Raw genomic sequence first — 21,736 nt, forward strand, 5'->3', positions numbered from 1 at the left:
ATACAAAATTTATTCAAGATTCTTTTAGTCCAGTCATTTTAAGCCAAAATGGGGGTCAACCTTGAACAAATTGCAACAGAAGCAAACTCATCTGATTTTGTATCCTCAATATGTCCTGAGTAAGAAAAAAAAAAGTCCCGAATATTAAAACTTCCTGCCTCTATGTAATACATAGACCAGCCTTTATTAATTTTTAAGAGATTGGGTTTGGGGCGAATTTCAAATCGATTTTTTTCCCAACCCTAGTTTCTTTAAAAAATCTTACTGATCCCAAACCTTTGAATGGTAATGTATAACTACGCTAAACATAGGGCCCGTTAACACAACACCATTTTCAACTAAAAACTGTAATTTTTGTTTGTTTTGGAAGTTAATTTACACCGCAACAGCATTTTGGGGGCCTGAAAAGGCAAACTTTTGAAATCGGGTTTCAAAGTGCATGTTTTTGAAAACGATACCATTATCGTCTATGTAATCTACAAAAACACGAATTTGTGTAATGTGAGCATCATGAGCATGTGCTTTACGTGTTCAGTCTATAGCCGTGTAGTGTTTCTTTAAAGTGACATCGCCAACTACTGGCCTGGCATGAATGATACAGCGTTTTTAGTCGTTTTCGCTGATCTGTGTGAACAGGGATCTTTTTGACAACGTTGTCGTGTGTTCCAGCATCACATTTGTATCACTCAATTTGACTAACTCATGGAAAACTGTTGCTGTGCAATGCTGACAGCCATAATAGCATCATAGATATAAATGATCATTGTTTCAGAAACTGTTCTGCTTAGAAAGGACTGGCTGAAAGACAGTTCACCTCTCCGGGATAAATTTTGTAGGTTCGGTCCAGTGCTCTGGGTCATAGTGAAGGAAACCTGTAGGGATTTCCAGAGATGATCCTTTAGGCAGAAGCTGGCCATTCACGACACAGTCTTGGTCAACATCTCGTGCAACCCTGTGATGAAATACACAAATAAAACATGATATTTAAGATTCACTCTGGGGGAAAAGTGCATTCTAGTTCAATGCCCAGAGCCAATGTGTTTTCAACCGGTTATAAAACAGTAGCCGTCATACCTGAATGCAGGTGGGTAGAGTCTGAGCGCCTCGCATATGACCAAGTCTAAATACTTCAGCTCCTGGACATTAGTGTAATCCGCTGTCTCCTGAAAAAGAGAAACATATTGAGGATGACAACACCAATCCTGCCCTAAAATATTTCTAGTTACCATATATGGCCAGTAGGTGGCAGCACAGCAGCAATAATCAGTGATCCATCTAAACAACATAAAATGGCTTTTAAAATAAAATTGAAACAAATGTACTACATATTATACTATATTTGTTTCTTTGTGATCAATATTTTAATTGTCTTGAAATTAGTAGAACGCAAATCATATGTACAAACTATGTACTGACCGATGCCCAAGAGCTGCCTAGAGTTTCAAATAAATAAATAAATAAATATTTGTTTGAACTGAAAACGAAGCAGACGCTGCCCAGCAGGCAGTGCTAAGTAGTCTAGCTCTGCATGGCTCTGTGAAAATAGGGGTCAGGCACTGAGCACGCACCCGTACAGTTCTGCCCACATCCTCGGCCTCTGAGGCCCCCAGTCATGCAATGTGGGCATTATAAATGACTGGCTTCTCTAAAGTCACTCTGTTCCACCGAGAAAAGCATCCGTCGCAGAGATGAGAGGATGCAGCGGGGCGAGAAGAGGGGCAAATTCTGGCACGCTGGATGCATCCTCCACAGGCGCCCGCCCCCTATTGTCTGGCTACACTGTCAGTAGTCAGTTCTCGTTGGGCGTCATTCTGGTTCCAGTGTAGAGTGACATGGCAGTGATGAAACACTGCACTTTTTCTTGCTGCAGCAGACGAGCTGGTTTGCATGGTGAGTTGTGTACTCACTAGGGACTGAAAGGTGCTCTTAGATTTAAACTCCCCTTAATTATCAATCAATAATTATCCCTTAAAACTCATCTTTGATCACCAAAATGATCTATTTAAATGGTTTTTCCTTGAAAATAAATTTCTTCTTGCCTAAAAAAAAGTTTGAATGTAACTCTACCCTTGCCTCATTTAGTATACGCGGTTCTATGAATATGCAAATTAGCCCCGCCTCCACTCACTCGCACCAGCTCAGAGATTCAGACGTTGACGTGATTGGTTACAAGGTAGTTTGAGACGTCAGAAACACCAACGATTTCAAACCTGGTTTTTGAGACTCTTTGGAGTTTTGCAGTTTTAAAGAGAAAATACTCAGCAATGGTGTTGATTTGTACATGGTTTGTCTTAAAGCATATTAAAAACACCATAGACATATAAACAACATTAAAAGCTTGATTTTCACCACAGGGGGACTTTAAGACTTGTAAGGGACGTTTAAAGGACCACTAATTATTGACTAAACTATGGTGACCATGGAGAAATTTAGTAAGAATACTAGTAATGCTTATCAAAGTTTACCTAAGCTCTTCCCAAAACTACAAAGCGATCAATATTTCCCTCTCTGTGCCATTTGTTTCAGTACAAAAGAGGTATTTTAGATTCTGTTGGCACGGTTCTGTATTATTTCAATAATTTCTTTGAGAGAATGTGAACTATTCACTGTATTGCTGCCGAAAGGACAGAACCTCTGTTATTCTCTGACTCGCAGCCTCAAGTATGACTAAATTTAACTCCACTTGAATGCACATTGATGCCTCTAAAATGACAAAGCAAGGTCAGACGGCGCTGTAGATAAACTAGCCAATTTTTCAAGTCTCGGTTGATTCTCCTTTTTTTTCTTTTTCAAGCTTTCATCAAACAAACAACCAAACAAAAGCCCAGTGCAAAAGATTGATGCTTATGATAGATTGTGCACAATGTTGCTATAATGCATGAGCTATATCTTCCTGAATGGGATTGAATGCCACTTTATTAACAACTGATCAGAGACCGCAAACAATTTTGGCCTGAAATGGCTAAAGAAGAGCTCAAGAAAAACCCAATACAAAGCAAAGTAAATTTAAATGTTAGACAGGGGTTCTTGAGCTATGTTTGTTTTCATCCTGCTAGCATGGAAGGGGAATATTTCTGGTTTTATAAGTGTGCTAAAACCTTGTTTGTAGACCGACACTTCGCTAAGCTACAGAAATCAACCATTACAAGCTTATAGGCCACTGGTGAAGAAACAAACAAGACATTCTGGGACTAAAATAAGTCCATTTTAATCCTTGTTTAAACATCCTTTACCCTCAAACATGTTGAATATTGGCCTTCTTTAAAGATCAAGATGTTTCTCAGATGTTACCATGTTTCTAAATTCACGACAGGCACGCTCTGAATTTAATTGCACATTTCCTTGTTCTCATATGGCGACAACAAACACATTCCGTATGCAAGTAACCTAATGAATTCTCATTAAGTATATAGAAAACAGAACATGTAATTAAAATCCAAAGGGCCGTACCATTGGAAAACCCTCGGAAATGATTTGACCTAAAAATACTCAAACGTTTCCTTCAAATTCATTTTAAGAGAGACAAAAAAAGCCTTGCCATGTTCAAAGGAGCACCCTGCTAAAACAACCCATTTCTGTGGTATTTCTTGGTATTAATAACAGCCTCTTTTCAGAAAATGAGATTCATTTCTTTTGCGTGAGAGCGTGTGAAGTGTTCGCAGGCCTTGGAGCGCAGACAGCCTGCCTCTTCACGTCTGCCGTCTCCCTTATTTATGATTCTGCCTTCATTCACGTCATAGAGGAGACAGGCTATCAATCAGTTCTTGAATTTTAGACATTTAACCTCCTGTTTACGGCTAGCTGCCCATGATATGTGTGCATGCGTATGTGATATGAATTTTTTGCATAACTGGATGAGCATATAGCGGCAGCCTACATTATATCAGTGGCCCTCAACTGTTTTTTATTTTTTATTTTTTATATTGGACATCAAATGGCAACTCAACAGTAATATATTTTTTTTGTAAAACAAAGTCCTAAAAAAAAATTCACATTATTATAATTATTCATTTTTATTATATATTGTCTAAATATTAAGCAGCACAACTGCTTTTAACATTGATAATAACAAATGTTTCTTGTTCACACCAGCATATTAGAATGATTTCTGAAGGATCATGTGACACTGAAACTAAAAAAATTCAGCTTTGCCATCACAGAATTTTTTTTTTTATAAATATTTAAAACATATATTAAATTTGAATAATATTTTCATATTTTTGACCAAATTAATTCAGCCTTGGTGAGCATAATAGACTTCTTTCAAAAAGTTTTTAGAAATCTTACCAACCCCAAACTTCTGACCTGAAGGTTTCAAGATGGACAAAAAAAAAAAAACCCTTGCTATGCGTGACCTTTCCAAACCCACAAATTTAAAAGCACTTGTTTTTATTATGTCTTATTTTCCCATTTTATTCCCCTTCCCTTTTTGTAAATGTTGCCATCCAGTTCTGGGAAAATGCAGGTTAAACAGTACCTACGAGTTGAGAACAGTTAATTTGGCTCTTTATCTCACCCATCCCTTAAGGGTTTCCACAGAAAGAGTTATTTATTGTTATCGATAGTGATGGAGGCATGCATGTTCAGACAGGAGATGGCTCAAGGGTGCCGTTACTCCATAAACACAATGAGTCTCATCTTGCATTGTCTTCTGATAGGTACAGACAGGCTGGAAAACCTATTGTGTTTCTAAAAACCACAGATATTTGTGCATCATATCAGTTCAAACAATTCTTAAAGCCATTCAAGCCATTTTGTGAGGGTTTTAATAAACAGAGTAGAGAGTAAATCCATTCATTCAGAGTCAGATTAATGGCTTTTAATTGTATGGCCTCCTCAAAAGAGATTCATTAATTTCAGGGCACGTATAGATAGAGAATTAACAGGTTTTTTGGCAGTTTAGAATTGTAAATCGTAAAACTCGTGAATCAACACCTCTGGTTTCCTTCAAGTTTGGAAATCAGCCCCCTGCAGTGACTATTTCCTTGGCCAAATGGTTAATTAGGGAAGCTAATTGTAGGGAGTGTCACACACATTGATTGTGCTCTTATCAACTAGAGACAGCCCATGTCAGAAGACTGTGGGCCGGATGTATGAATGATACAGTTCTGGCCGATGCCTGAACTCTAGAATGAAGGACAAACAATAGGCAAACTAATTAAAAATGCCTAATTAAAATCACCTGAGCAGAAAATCAATGCTTTGTCATGGTCTGAATAGTTGACGGAGGAGAATTTGTCCCAGCTCCAGTCACGAGGCCTCGCAGACAAAGAAAAGTCTAAAAATTAGACAATTTTGGTTGACATATTGAGGTATTTCTAAGTGAAATTGAAGATTCAGCCAGTAAAATAATAGATTTAGTCCTTTGGGAACTGAATGGATTGTGAATAGTTAGGGCATCATGTCAGAATGGAGCCAGAACTGATTGTGAGTTTTGTATGGAGGACGACTATCCTTCTGAAAAACCACCGCCACCCAATTATGAGGGGACCATTTAAACTGGATTTCGAGACTGAAGCGTACGTTATCATGACAATGATGTAGTTTAAAAAAAAAAAAAAAAAAAAAAAAGTTGGAATACAGATGACACCATTGTCAAAACGATCCATTTTCACACGGATCCGCGTAAACGACTAAAAACGCTGTATTATTCATGCCAGGCCAGTAGTTAGCAATGTCACTTTGTATATTTGACTATATATATGACTGAGATAATAACGGTATCGTTCTCAAAAGTTGAGACTGAACTGCGCTTTCAGGTCCCCAAAACGCAGTTGTCGTGTAAATGAACGGCCAAAACGCGTAAAAAGGTTACCATTTTTAGATGAAATCGGCCAAGGTCAAGTTCACCTAAAGCCTTCTTTGCTATTATACAACAGAGAGAGTTATGGCCATCAACTTTTAATTGTGCAGATGACAACATACAGTATCTACAGTATGTAGTGGTATAAAAGTAATGCAACAATTATGCAGAATCACAGACAGTTCAGTTCAACAGTATATGCAGCACTTTGAGAATAACTACAAGGTATTTTACAAAAAATTATGGGTCAGCATTTTTAAAAAGTATTAATTGTATACTTATTTGACCTAAATAAGGTATGTATATATTATATATATATATATATATATATATATATATATATATATATATATATATATATATATTATATATATATTATATATATATATATATATATATATATATATATATATATATATATATATATATATACACACACATAATTTATATATCTTAATAAAGGCTCTTTTTAGTGCCGTTGAGAGAGAGAAAAAATACTTTAGAGCTTCTGAAGCACAATGGTGGGGAAAACAAACAACAACAAAGCCACAGCAGATGGACCTAATTCTCCACAAAACCAAAACCCGAATGAAACACATTTTTGCAATAACATTGGCATTGTGGTCTCGGATTCTTGCAGCTGATTGGTCAGCTTTAAAGAATGGGATTTCCTTGTGAATTTCCTTTTATTAATACAAAAGTTTAAAAGGTTTGAACGGTTCTAGCCCAATGTTTAGAGAAGCATCAGGAGATTTTAGAATGAAAATATCCAATCTATAGCTGGGAATGCTGGGTAGTGGTGCATCTATGTTTCATTTACAATGATTGGGCTTTATCAAGGCAGCCTTGTTTTGCTAGGCCATGAACCCGCCGTGCGTCTCTTCCATGTGCCTGATGCTCATTATGTTCTTCACATATGGCCCTGCCGTGTGTGTCTGTGATAGAGCTATTCCGGCCCAGCGCGGCCTCCGGGATTTAACCCCCCAACACACAGCCGGACACCTTTTACTCAGTTTGACTCAATGTGCAGGAAAATACAGCCGTAATGGACAATCAAATGACAGGTCATGAGGCTCCCTGCCGCAAAAGCAATTATGAGGGGTTTTTGCCATCATGATTCTGCCAGAGAGTGCAGCTAAAATGCTCATTACGGTGGATGCAAATCCACACGATTTCGGTCACCTTTGCCTCCGCCAGACAGAAATGCTTACCTTTACTTATTATGCATGCAATGCAGACTATTCAATTATTGCATGTTTCTCAGAGAGTACAGATTGTAATTGCATGTTCATTGAGGATGCTGTTAGAGACGGGTCATGACGGTTGACTCATACAAAAACGACTAGTTGATTAGTTAGACTGACTCGATTTATATAAATCTAGATTTATATATATATATATATATATATGTGTGTGTGTGTGTGTGTAGATGAATGGTTGACAGATGAACTTTGAAATTGTTTTTGATTTTATATATGTATATATGTATGCAAAATGTATTAAAGACATTGTTAATATAGTCCAAGTGACTCCAGTGGCTCAATCTTAAGTTTATAAAGCGACAAGAATACTTTTTTTCGCGCAAAAACAAACAAAAATAACGACTTTATTCCACTTTTCATTTCCTTCTCTCTGGACCTCGAGTTTTTTTTATGTAGTGTAATAGCGTAGCGCGTCTGTGTTGCACGTCACCACGTATCACACATGACCAATAGTGAGCCTACGTAGTGACGTGCATTCGTGGAACACAGACGCGCTATGCTTAAACACTACATAAAAAGACTCGAGGTCCAGAGACAAGGAAATGAAAAGTGGAATAAAGTCGTTATTTTTGTTTGTTTTTGCGCACAAAAAGTATTCACGTCGCTTTATAAACTTAAGATTGAGCCACTGGAGTCACTTGGACTATATTAACAATGTCTTTAATACATTTTCTTGGCCAGCAAGTTAAGGTGTCCATAAGCCTGCAGGAGGAGTGATCCAGCACTCATATTTCATCAAAAATATCTTAATTTGTGTTCCGAAGATGAATGAAAGTCTTACGGGGTTGGAACAACATGAGGGTGAGTAATTACTGACAGAATTTTCATTTTTGGGTGAACTAACCCTTTAAGAAATGTGCCCAACTGGGGTCAGGTGAACTCAAACCAGCCTAGTTATACAAAATGTCCTTAAGACTGATAATTTCGACTAGTTGATTTTAAAAATATCTATTTTAGCACACCCCTACATACATATATCATGTATAATACATGCATGGTGTATTTGAACAAGCCAAACGATGGCAGGTAAATAATAAAACACAATTTCATTGCCACAGTCATTTGCATATCCCCCCGGAGCCCCAGCGAAGGTGGTTCTCTAACAATGGCAAGCATCTATTAGCTGTTGACATTCGACACACGTGTCAGTTTGAGGTGCAGCTGACTGGTGGAGGATTTGTTATGGTTGCTTAAATCAGGCACATTACAAGTCTCCTTCCTTCCTGTCTCAAGGGGGCCTTACATACATATTCTCCGGTCCTTCTACAGTGGCAGCAGAGGTTTGATGACTCCATCTGCTCTGTTCCATTACACATGCGGTGGAGATCGCAACAGCCGGCACACAGACCAAATAACAAACAAGGGAGTCATATCGCTCCTTCCACAGTATCAACAACATAACGACACAATTGAGGCATCTGTTCAGAGGAAACTTAGTGAAAGTGCCTCTTTATTCGATACAATGCTGGTTGATATGAAAACCCTGTTAGGTAAGGGGGCTGACGCAGTGGACCATGACTGTTTGTGCATGAATGCACATGCCTTATGTGTGTTTGTGGATGTGTGTCTGCTTGAGAAGTCATTTGGGACATGTAGAGCACTTGAAAAAGTACAGATGACCTGCTACTTGTAGGTGGGATTAAAATATCTCGGTTTGAGGACTCAGTATGACGTATGCAGCCTCACGTACTTCAGCTCAATCCTGCTCCGCTTATACCGCCCTGGGGAGAGAAGGGAGCGGAAAGAGAAAGAACGAAAGGGGGAGAGTAAAACAGAGAGAAATCTTGATGCTCTCTCTTTGCCCTTCCTTTTCTACATCCAGAGGGGGTGTTTCTCTCTTTTTTTCTCTGCTGTCTTTAACCTGAAGCACAATAGTAGCATAAAGCATTACCTTAAGCAGTGGATAGAGCAGCTTCATGCATACACACAAATACACACTTGTGCAAATTAATGACTGATCTCAAAATTTTCTTGGTGCAGTAGCAGTTCTTGAAACTTTAAAGCTGATGTCTGTAACATTTCAAAGCTTTTGATACTTTCTGCTATCCCAGTGTAATGTGCTGATAATACTGTTAAAACTAGGTTTTAATTACAATTAGTAGATGTCCTATAAAAGAGTCTAATATTTACTTTTAGCATTTAAAAAGAAAACTTAGCTTAGTTATTTTATGTACACTATCCCGAAGAAAAGTTTTGGGGTCTGTAAGATTGTATTAAAGTTTTTGAAAGAACTCTCCTATGTTTACCAAAGCTGCATTTATTTGATCAAAAATACAGTAAAAAATGCAATGTTGTGAAATGTTATTACAATTTAAAATAACTGTTTTCTGTTTTAATATACTTTAAAATGTAACTTATTTCTGTGATGGCAAAGCTGTATTTTCAGCATCATTACTCCAGTTTTCAGCGTCACATGATCCTTCAGAACTCATTCTAATATTGTTATCATAACAGTTTTGCTGGTTAATGTATTTGTGCAAAAGAAGAGCATTTATTTGAAAAAAATTCTCTACAGTCACTTTTTATTAATTTAATGCGTACTTGCAGAATAAAAGTATTAATTTCTTTCTTTTTATATATATATATATATATATATATATATATATATATATATATATATATATATATATATATATATATATATATATATATATATATAAAAAGAAAATCTTACAGATCCCCCCCCCCCTCTTTTTTTGTGGACAAAATCGGCCATTTACCAGTTATCAGCAATAACATAAAAATAATTGTATAGGATGAGTTGCGCAGCAGATAATGTAACGTCATTCATGTAAGTTTACAGCATATTCAATATGATTTTTGAGATGACACTATCAAATTCACACACTAGATGGCAGAGTACATAGTTTAAGTGTCAGCATCTTGCTAAATAAACACTGGAAATCTAAAATACACAGCACACACAAGTTGTGGGTACAATAGTGCCTTTTTAAATGGTCAAATCACTTTTTATTTATACTTTTTATATAATTTCTCTAGCTTTGTCATCTTAGATCATTTTTATGAGCTTTTCACAGTACATTATGGGATTATATTACCTTATCCACAGGCACAGACCATACATGTAATGCTATCTTTGAATTTGGCCAAAATAAGATATCAGAACAAGTGCACTTAGTATGATGCCTTAAAATGCATTATAGGCAGCTCACTAGGTTTTGTAACACTAAACACCTTGAAGCCTATTTTAGCCTTTCTCTCTCTCTCTTTCTTTTGTTCTCTTCATGGATCTGCACACATGACGCATTAAACCGAAAGATAAAAGATGGCTCGACTAGAATAAACTGCACTAGAAACACAAGCATGCTGTTTACATTAATTCAAGTAAGCAGTGTATACATAATTTCCTAAGTTCCAAATCCGAGAGGCAAGGCTGTTGCATTAGGAATGAGAGAGCCAAAAGCCACATCAATGGGAACCGACAGATACAGAGCTGTGGTTCCGGAAGGATCAAAGGGTGTGTTATTGAATTTAGCGGGGGTGAATCAAGCGCTTTATTCAGGTTGGAGCGCTATCAGGGAGGGGAGACGAGCCCATCACTGCTCTGAATGAGGGAAAGAGCCGCCTGGAGGCCGAGCCTCAGAGGAACGTCACCAATGAATTATTCACAGATAGGAAAGGCTAGCTACCGGCTGCTCTCGCTCGCTCTCCGTCCCTCTGTTTCATCCTTTTGCCATCTTTCTTTGCTATTTTCACCCTTCCTCTGTGTTTTCACTCATTATCTCCATCTTCTTCACAGGTGCTGAATTGTGCATTATGACTCTGAACCACCAACACATGCTCCCTGGATTTTTCATTCTCTCTCTTCCTCCCAACAACACACTCCGCTGACCTGATCTTTAAAAGAATAGTTCATCCAAAAAAGAACTGTCATAATTTACTCACCCTCATCATGTCCCATACGACTAACCTACGTTTAAGCATTAAAAAGGACACACAAGCACCATAAAAGTGGCCCATGTGACTCCTGAACTATAACCCAAGTCTTCGCAAGTCAAATGATCGTTTAAGATCGATAGATTTGGATTTAAATATTGGCTATCGTATGACTCCTAAAGACTTGGAATGCAGCACATCAGTCATTCAGAACATCTCTATGGTGCTTTTGTGTTCTTTTTCAGTACAAATATTTACATTTCTCATACAGGTTGACATGAGGGAGAGTAGCATATATCAGTCCAAGACTTTTTTGAAGAGATAAGATGTCTCTTGCACTAACAGGAAATTCCTGCCAGTGTTAAAGAAGAACTCCGGTCAATTTTAACATTGAGCTCATTTTTTTGTAAATTTGGAGTGCTGTCAATACAGAGAACAATGACAAAAATCGGTGTTGCCTACACCATGTTATCCTCTTTTTAAAATTTGCACCCTGTTGACTTCAATGGGGCAAGTTTTAAACCTGCTTTTAGCCTCTTAACATAGTAATCGCGTGTGATCATAGGTACTAAACCAATGCGCGTGAACTCGACAATCGACTACTGTGGCCTTCGACCGAAAACAGGATGTAAATATAGGTATGTGCGCTGGCTGAATAAACATCATTTTTATTCATATCTTTCACATCTACTGCAGTCAGATTCACCCGTGATCACTCTGAAGGAATCACTCACATTAGCTGTGCACTTGTAATGACACATAAAGGATGTTAAGATGCTAAAAGCAGGTTTAAAACTTGCCCCATTGAAGTCAACAGGGTGCAAATTTTAAAAAGAGGATAACACGGTGTAGGCAACACCGATTTTTGTCATTGTTCTCTGTATTGACAGCACTCCAAATGTACAAAAAAATTAGCTCAATGTTAAAATTGACCGGAGTTCTCCTTTAATGTTTGCAATGGATGGTTTGCATGTTTAAAAGTTTGGGGCCAGTAAGTTTTTTTTTTCTTCATGAAATTAACTTTTATTAAGCAAGGATCCGTTAAATTGATCAAAAGTGACAGTAAAGGCATTTCTAATGTTACAAAATATTTATATTCCAAATAAATGCTGTCCTTTTAAACTTTCAATTCATCAAAGAATCCTGAAAAGAAATTACCATGATTTCCACAAATATATTAAGCAGCACAACTGTTTTCAACATTGCTAATAATAGGATATGTTTCCTGAGCACCAAATCAGAATATTAGAATGATTTCTGAAGGATCATGTGACTGAAGACTGGAGTAAATGATGCTGAAACTTGCCAACACACAAATAAATTACATTTTAAAATCTATTTTAAAAGAATTTTCACAATATTGTACCACAATACTGTTTTACTTTGATTAAATAAATGCAGCCTTGGTGCAGCCTTTTGACTTTGTCAAAAACATTATAAAACTTACCGAACTCACTGACTTTTGAACTTTTTAGATTTTTTTTTTTTGTCCTTGACCCAAACATGTTTTCACCCAATTTTATCCCTTCTCCTGAAAAAAGAAAGTGAGAAAAAACATGTATTTGTCGTCTTCCTTCCGCCCTTCATCTCTCTCCCTTTCTCTCTCTCTCTGTGGGAGAGGTCTTAGCTGGAAACATGTAATTTTGCTCAGTTTCTGGCCCCTTTGCCCCCGTCTCCCACCTCTGGATGACTCATTAGGTAGCGCTCCGCTTCAGCTCCCTGTTATTTATGCAGATAAAAAAGGCAAATTAATGACGGGCACCCGGGGAGGCACCACGCAGCCCGAGAAGGGAAAATGAAAGGCTAGACCGGCAGATACAATGCGTGCAGCCGGTGACACATTCATTGAGTCAGTCGAGCGAGGCATTTACGTGTTTGCCACTTAAACTGTCCCACTGGTAAAAAAAAAATCAAACCGGCAAATCGATGACAGTAATTCCAGAATTCACCCTTGACATATTGTTTGTTAAGGTCATGGGTGTGTAAGCAAGAACTGGTAATTTATCACAGTCACCTCCACAGATTCTTAAAGGGATAGTTCACCCAAAAACTAAATTTCTGTCATTATTTACTCCAGGTACGCCATTCTAACCCCATGTGACTGTTTTTCAGTAGGACCCAAAAGAAGACATTTTACTGGATGTCTAAGCTGCTCTTTTCCAGTGACCAGATGCTGTAACTATTTAAAACAGGGTTATTATTGATAACTAAAACTTTTAAAAACATTTATGTTAATTGAAATAAAATAAAATATATATTAGTTGAAAAACTTGGTAACTTCATTTTACACTGTCCTTGTTACAGGTTACATGTAATTATAGTAATGACTATAAATTAAGCATAATTACATACAACTAACCCTAAACCAAACCCTAATCCTACCTTAACCCTTTAGTAGGTATATGAAGTTAATTAATATTGCTCAGTTTAAAAAATCTATAATTACACTGGAACAAAAGACACCTTAAAATAAAGTGTAAGCACAATCTTAAACTATAAATGAAAATTATAAATGTTGCCTAGGCAATAAACTGAAAAAAGTTTAAGCGCTAAAATTATTAACTGGAGAATTACATAATAACTAAACTAAAATTGAAAATAATAATAATAATAATAATAATGATAATAATAATAATAATGTAGCCTAAATAGCAATATTTTAAAAAGTCCAAAAAAATGCTAACAAAATTACTAAAAGTCAATACGATATTCCAGGTTTTCACAAGCAATAGGATCGATTTTTCATATTCACAAAAATATTCAACTCATCCTAACTCTCAAATCTCATTTGCACTTACACAGTCAAACACGCCACATGATAACTATGAGATATCAAACATGGTGTAACTAGTCTTGATGCATTATATATTGTAATCTATATGCACATTCAAATGATATCAGAGAGAATGTATTTTTATTTCAGTGGGAAGGCTTTAAATTACTTTTAAATCATTAAATAATACCAACAACCAGAAACAGGTTGACACCCTCGGTGGTGTTACACTCTAGTGCGTTTTAGTACGAAACACTTTCAGCGCCCTCTCGCAGGATGTGTGAGGAGAGTGACATTTGAGAAGCTTTTTAGAGCCAAAACTGAGAGCGGGACGCACACGGTGAGGGGCGTTTAGTGAATAAAAGCACTCTGAAGGAGGAGCTGAAGACACTGAGCTAAACACGATAGCGCTGATAGACATTATAGCAGCGGGCTAGATGAGACTGACCTTCACTAAAACCAGGCCAGATGTCTTTGTGGATGGATCCCCAGCTGCTTGATATAAAGACAGTATATGCCTGCTATACAATCGACTTAGGACGCGAGGAGGAGTCATGAGACGAGGCCAAGGCTGAGCTTGAGTTTTATTGTGCTGTTTGTAATGCTTACTGCTTTTATAGCTTCTGCCATAAGCTTTTTTATTTGAAAACTTCATGGCAAGTGGGTTTATAAAAAAATCTCTTCAGTTTATTTTCCATCCCGGGGATCAGCTAACCTCAAAATGTAAAGTGCGACGGGTTAGCGTGATGTGCTCTTTGCCAGATGTGTTGCATAAGAAAACCATCAAATAAATGATGCATTACCATGAGAAATCCCTCAGACCACATTTTTTAGACTAACAGGACTAAGTATACATTAACACAAAAGAAAAACACCCTCATATTTCTTCTATTTTCCAAGGATACTCTCATATGATCTCTACACAATCTACAGTACTAAAGATAAACGATCCCCCTAAAAGCTCCGCAGAACATTAATCCACTCTGAAAAAGACCCCGACTTCCAGAGAGGAGAAATTAGAAGTGGAAAGAGAGTGCTTAAATTGAAAAAGAAGCAGAAGGGGAGGGGGAGGGGGGGCAAGAAGAATGAGCGAATGAGATGAAAGAGTAGACAGAAGGACGCAGAGCTGAACTAATGCTGTGTTTGATCCCTTTCTCCGATGGGCGGCTGCCAGGCCTCGGCTGCAGGTATCAGAATTCAAGAGATGCAGGTTCATCAAGTGTACACCATTAGAGAGAAAGCAAAAGTGAGAGCTCTGAAACTTCATCGTGAAATGAGAAAACTGGCTGACGGATATGATGACAGACAGCAAAATGAAACTGGATTTCTATATTTTCTGTAGAAAATATAAGTGGTGCTTGACGGCGCACATTGCTAGTATCAGCGGTAAATTGACAAAAACTAAAATGTTATTTGTCAAATAAAATTAAATGCAATTTTAATTAAAAAAAAACACCAATTAATCAAAAACTGGTGTCAATAATAATAATAATTAATCAATAATATTCAGTATTAGTTATTTAATACATTTTTCAAAATGAAATATTGTATAATTTTAAAAGAAATCTGTTATCTAACCTTTGAATAAAACAAAAAATGGCGTAAAAATTTATACATTTTTGTAGTTTACACAGAGACAATAATGGTATCGTTTGCAAAACCTGTTTCCAAAACTTTGTGTTTTTTGGCCTCCAAAATGCTGTTGTCGTGGAAATGAACGGCCAGAAAGCATAAAAAGTTGTCAGTTTTTAGTTGAAAATGGTGTTGTTTAGTTGAAAACGGTGGAAGTGAGGGGGTTGTTGAGTTGACAAAAAGCGAACAATCAAAACAATCAAAATAAAACCCCAAAAAGATGTAGAAATATACTGTTTACCTCCATGTCATGTGACCATTAACCAACATTAAAGAACCATGAACACGCAAATGTGTAATTGTAATATTCAATTAAAATCTCAAGTTTAAGAATTCGTGCTTGAAGAAATTCTGGTAACAAGAAATGGCTTGAGGATTGGCAAAACAACAGATGTTAGAAAAATAATAGCACATCTTACTGCAACAAGTTGCATAATTTAAGGTATCGCTCATGTTTGCAGCAAAAATTTGTGACTTTATGTTTACTAAAGGTTAGAGGTGTGTTTAAATCCCTGAAACCCTGAGTATGAGCAATCTTAGCGAACTACTAAATATTGATTATATTCTCTCCATTTCTTTATTCTCCTGTCTAGCAGTTCACATCACACACATTTAATATACTCTTTATTTCCACGGATTCCATTAAAAACGCATTATGCAGAACCTTGCAAAGCGTTTTGTTTATTTGAGATGGTAGAAGCTCAGACCGAAGGGAAGTGTGATCCCTTGAGATAATGGGGAACGAACATGAAAAAGCAAACGCGAGAGAGCCAGAATGTTCCCCCAATAATGTAAGCTGATTTAAAGGCTCTTCTTTCCACATCTGACCCTCCTCCTCATCACCATCAACCCCTCTCAAGCGCTCTGCGGCACAGATTACAAGGTTTCAGAGAATCAATCAAGAATCCATCTCTGTCTTTCATGAGTATGCACATTATGCACAAACATAAGACATCAAATCAGCAGAACCGCCATCATCACAGCAAACTGGCACTATATTTATAGAGGAGAGTAAATGATCTAAGCAGATTTACTGCAAACTGAGCCCTTGTACAAGCCTCCTATAACTGTCACAATGCTGCAGCTTTTCTGATATTGTTTCAAATGTAACCCATCTGGCTGTCTTTCTCTTTATTAGTGGTGTTTGCTAAACCAAGTACCACTATACATTTGAACAACTTGATTGCTTGTTGAGGAGAGCTTTGTTCTTTGCTTTCCCTGGCATTTCCTAGATTTAGAAAGATAATTACAAACGCCCTAGCAACATCCTAAAACATCCTAGGAACCGAACAGTGGCATGCTAAAAATAACTCAGAACTCCACATAGCAACACCCTGGCAACCCTCTACAACAACCTATCATTGTGGCACAGACTCTTGCATGGCATGAACTGCTTACACAGATACACACGGGAGTGTTTGAAAGCAGGCGGATCCCTAATATATCCACTGATAGACGGATCCACTGATAGGCGTCTGCTTTAAAATGCTCCCGTGTGTTAGCGCTCGGTGAAGACATGTTTTTGAAGCGTTGATCATTGTAGCCAATCACATACATATATGTTGAGCGTATGAACACAATGGCCAATCACATACATATATGTTGAGCATGTGAACACAATGGCCAATCACATACATATATGTTGAGTGCGTGAACACAATGGCCAATCACATACATATATGTTGAGCATGTGAACACAATGGCCAATCACATACATATATGTTGAGCATGTGAACACAATGGCCAATCACATACATATATGTTGAGTGCGTGAACACAATGGCCAATCACATACATATATGTTGAGCATGTGAACACAATGGCCAATCACATACATATATGTTGAGTGCGTGAACACAATGGCCAATCACATACATATATGTTGAGCATGTGAACACAATGGCCAATCACATACATATATGTTGAGTACGTGAACACAATGGCCAATCACATACATATATGTTGAGCATGTGAACACAATGGCCAATCACATACATATATGTTGAGCATGTGAACACAATGGCCAATCACATACATATATGTTGAGTACGTGAACACAATGGCCAATCACATACATATATGTTGAGCATGTGAACACAATGGCCAATCACATACATATATGTTGAGTGCGTGAACATAATGGCCAATCACATACATATATGTTGAGCGTATGAACACATTGGCCAATCACATACATATATGTTGAGCATGTGAACACAATGGCCAATCACATACATATATGTTGAGTGCGTGAACACAATGGCCAATCACATACATATATGTTGAGTGCGTGAACACAATGGCCAATCACATACATATATGTTGAGTGCGTGAACACAATGGCCAATCACATACATATATGTTGAGCATGTGAACACAATGGCCAATCACATACATATATGTTGAGTGCGTGAACACAATGGCCAATCACATACATATATGTTGAGCATGTGAACACAATGGCCAATCACATACATATAATGTTGAGCATGTGAACACAATGGCCAATCACATACATATATGTTGAGTGCGTGAACACAATGGCCAATCACATACATATATGTTGAGCATGTGAACACAATGGCCAATCACATACATATATGTTGAGTACGTGAACACAATGGCCAATCACATACATATATGTTGAGCATGTGAACACAATGGCCAATCACATACATATATGTTGAGTGCGTGAACATAATGGCCAATCACATACATATATGTTGAGCGTATGAACACATTGGCCAATCACATACATATATGTTGAGCATGTGAACACAATGGCCAATCACATACATATATGTTGAGTGCGTGAACACAATGGCCAATCACATACATATATGTTGAGCATGTGAACACAATGGCCAATCACATACATATATGTTGAGTGCGTGAACACAATGGCCAATCACATACATATATGTTGAGCATGTGAACACAATGGCCAATCACATACATATATGTTGAGTGCGTGAACACAATGGCCAATCACATACATATATGTTGAGCGCGTGAACACAATGGCCAATCACAGACATATGTTGAGCGCGTGAACACAATGGCCAATCACAGACATGTGTTGAGTGCGTGAACACAATGGCCAATCAGAGACACATATGTTGAGCATGTGAACTTAATGGCCAACCAGAGGTGTTTAAGAATCCATTCAACAACTCTCAAAATGCTAGAGGGAAATTCTGTTATTGTCATATTTGTAAAAATTTTATGTTGATATTCATCATTTATAATTGTAATGTTTTTTTAGGTTTATACATCTAACAGTACTCCTAATGGTAGGTAGAATATTATTAATGTAATATCATGGTAATATAATATAAATATAATGTATTACATTATTTTTTAAATATGGGAACATATACTGTATGGCAAATATTTCATTTTTATTAAGCTGACACAATATTTAAGTATTTTATTCCTACACACTGTTAAATGTATTTACCTGAAAAAAAAAAAAAAAAACATCTTTATAACTAAGGATATCAACAGAAAAAAAAATAAAAGTCTGATGTGATGTGAACTTTTTTCTTATTTTTCCTTTTATTTATGTGCACTATTTTCTGTCTCTGAACATTTTCGCAGCCTATGATATAGTCTACTCATTAGGCCCAGCTAAGATGTGGCCCACCCATAAAACATTAGTTCTGGGCCCTGTAAATATAAAATGAAACCGTTCTAACAGTTAATGGTTTTCTGAGAAACATGCCAGCTCACGCAGACCTTCAAAACTGATGAGAAGAAACACTCCAACTCTCTAAAGGGCAGATAATGCATCACAAAGAGATGGAGGACAAAAACAAATATTTCCAAAAAGTATTTTCTGAATCATAATGGCATTTCTGGGCACCCACAGCAGAACTAATATGACAAAAGACTTCTGAAAACATTGAAGAGAATGCCAGTTATTCCACAAATTATATGTGCAGGATGTGAAATAAAAATGAGAATAAAATAAATAACGGTTTCCAAATACAACAGGCATTTTAATCTCAACTCACGTGTTTGCTGAAGAATTCATCCACTTCTTCTTGGAGTTTTTTCTGGCACTCTGGATTGAGCGCTAACAGGTAGCACGTGAAAGCTAGCGTGTTGCTGCTCGTCTCATAGCCGGCCAACAGAAAGATGAAGGCCTGACCGACAATCTCATCTTCTGTCATCATTCTCTTCTGCTGGACGCGCTTGGTGGACTCGTTTCCAGGAACGTCTTCTTGTGCGTTGTCCATCCCCTGTTCGGTGGAAGACTGCTCATCGGCGTCGTTGACCACGTCGAAGTGCTCCAAAGACAAACACTTGCTGCTGGTTCTGACGTCCAGCATCATCTGCAGGAAGTCTCGCCGTCGCTTTAGACAACAAACAACCCACACGTTTGTTTATGCGGTTGATACTGATGATGTCTCATTAATTTGTTTGTTCATGGCCATACCTGTTCAGGGTGAAGATCATCTCTCTGTTTAATCATCTTTTGGATACATTGGATAAAAAAGGAGTTCATCTCATCCCTCGATTTATTGGGAAGTAGGGCAGCAAATGGCTGAAGGAGAAATGGAAATGCCACTACAGCAAAAACCAGGAAAAAAGGGACACAGTTAGAGAATTTTACTTTTCCCTCTCACTCAGATAATAAATATGCTAATCACAATATCAGCATAATGAAAACTTTCATATTATCATCTGTCGGAAGGACTTTCCAAGCTGTCCAAGACATAAATAAATGCTGTCCGGGACTGTGCTCTAGATGTGGTGGTTGAACATACAAATGAATATCATGATGGGTTTGAAGAAGGTAAAAGCGAAGAATTTGGAGGCCTGGTGCACAAAGGGGTCATCTGGATTGTTCTGAGAGTCCACCTGCGTACCAAACGCAACACTGGCAATAACGTCCATTGTGAAGCAGCCGAAACACCTGCAAAAAAGACATGCATTGCATTATTAAAAGCTCATCACAATGTCTAAAAATATTAAGAAGAATAATGTGCTCACACACATATACAGTACTTATATAAACTCATACTTGTGGATGTTGAAGCTGTTACCGGACTCAGCGTGGCTCTTCAGGTTTCTCAGTAATGTTTCTGTGGCCGTGTTGATGAGGGGAACCATCTGCAAAGAGATCAGAATCAGTAAGCACCACAAAACAAGAACAAAGATTACAGCAAATTACTGCCGAGCCGATAACAAGGAATAAATACAGTAAACACACAGAATAAATGTAGACTGCTGATTGTATAATTCCCTTTTCCCTAGATCTGTCCTGAAAAGCACATGGGAAATATCCATGAGGCGAGTCCATTAACAGCTTTTGATTCCAGAGAGCATGACCAATGGGAACAGGGCTCAATTTTACGATCTTAAGAACAACTGATTAATATATTGACATATTTATTAAGAACCTTAAAACACCATTTGTAAATACTGTTGTGTATCTGTGACAGTACCGTGGTACAGTGATCTTAAGCGAAAAGTAACATGGTACTCATCAGGATTCCCACACTTTTTAGTTAACAAATTTCTATGACTTTTCTTATAGTCATTTGTGAGTTACTAAATGAGAATTTGCTCAATTCAAATGCAGGATGATCATTAATTAATCATTTTGACCAATTTGTGAATTGGTTCAACTGACTAATTCAAAAGTACTGACTCAAAAGAGTTGATTTGCTCACAAATGTTTGTAAACAAAGTTTTATTCTACACAAGAGCAATATCTTGGAAGAGACCAGAGAGAATCATTTTTTAATAAAAAAAGACAGTTCAAACTTCTGCACGAATCATTCAAAACAAAATATATAACATGCATTTACAAAATATATAGAGTGAATATTCATATTATGCTGACTTTCAAGATTTCATTTCCATGACTTTCCAACAGAATTTTAGCTGGTCTGATATATGGTATGAAGCTGAACAAATACCATATTAATATACCATGGTATTTACATATATAGTGCGCTAAAGAACATCAAAGAATACCACGGTAAAATGTGTCTATCACGTGTGCATATAACAAATATGCATTGCAGTACAGCATCCGCAATAACATTTAAAAGCTTTTTTTAATTTAACATCTCCTAAAATATTTTCTTTTGCTTTCAAACTGTATTTGAAAAGGAACAGACTTCATAGCATGGCCTGTTTAGTTTGGTCTATTCATTCATAAGCAGAGGACAAGAAATGACACAAAGGGCTCGAGACAGATTAAGGTACTCTGGATGCACTATTCTCAAAACTGCACTTCTTCACGCCTGCAATCTCTTCCTCTGTATCTGGGTGAGATGAGAGGTTGTCCACTCTCAGTGTTCAAGGCTATGGCTTTCCTCCCTGACACCCATGACTGCAGCCGTGATAAGCCAG

The 21,736-nt window shown here is 37.3% G+C and overlaps 1 protein-coding gene across 2 annotated transcripts in view; it reads right to left on the reverse strand.

The window, feature by feature from the left end:
• Positions 1 to 21,736, reverse strand: part of tbxas1 (thromboxane A synthase 1 (platelet)) — a 71,826-nt gene that overhangs the window by 2,068 nt on the left and 48,022 nt on the right. For both annotated transcript variants that reach the window (XM_081373209.1, XM_081373210.1), the window contains exons 8-13: positions 20,397 to 20,485; positions 20,140 to 20,288; positions 19,809 to 19,939; positions 19,384 to 19,725; positions 1,075 to 1,163; positions 815 to 952 (exon numbers count right to left, since the gene is read on the reverse strand). In XM_081373209.1, the coding sequence (XP_081229335.1) occupies positions 815 to 952; positions 1,075 to 1,163; positions 19,384 to 19,725; positions 19,809 to 19,939; positions 20,140 to 20,288; positions 20,397 to 20,485 (938 nt within the window). The remainder of the gene's footprint in view (positions 1 to 814; positions 953 to 1,074; positions 1,164 to 19,383; positions 19,726 to 19,808; positions 19,940 to 20,139; positions 20,289 to 20,396; positions 20,486 to 21,736) is intronic.

Source organism: Scardinius erythrophthalmus, assembly GCF_964197995.2.
Source record: "Scardinius erythrophthalmus genome assembly, chromosome: 8".
In the NCBI taxonomy this organism is placed as follows: Eukaryota; Metazoa; Chordata; class Actinopteri; order Cypriniformes; family Leuciscidae; genus Scardinius; species Scardinius erythrophthalmus.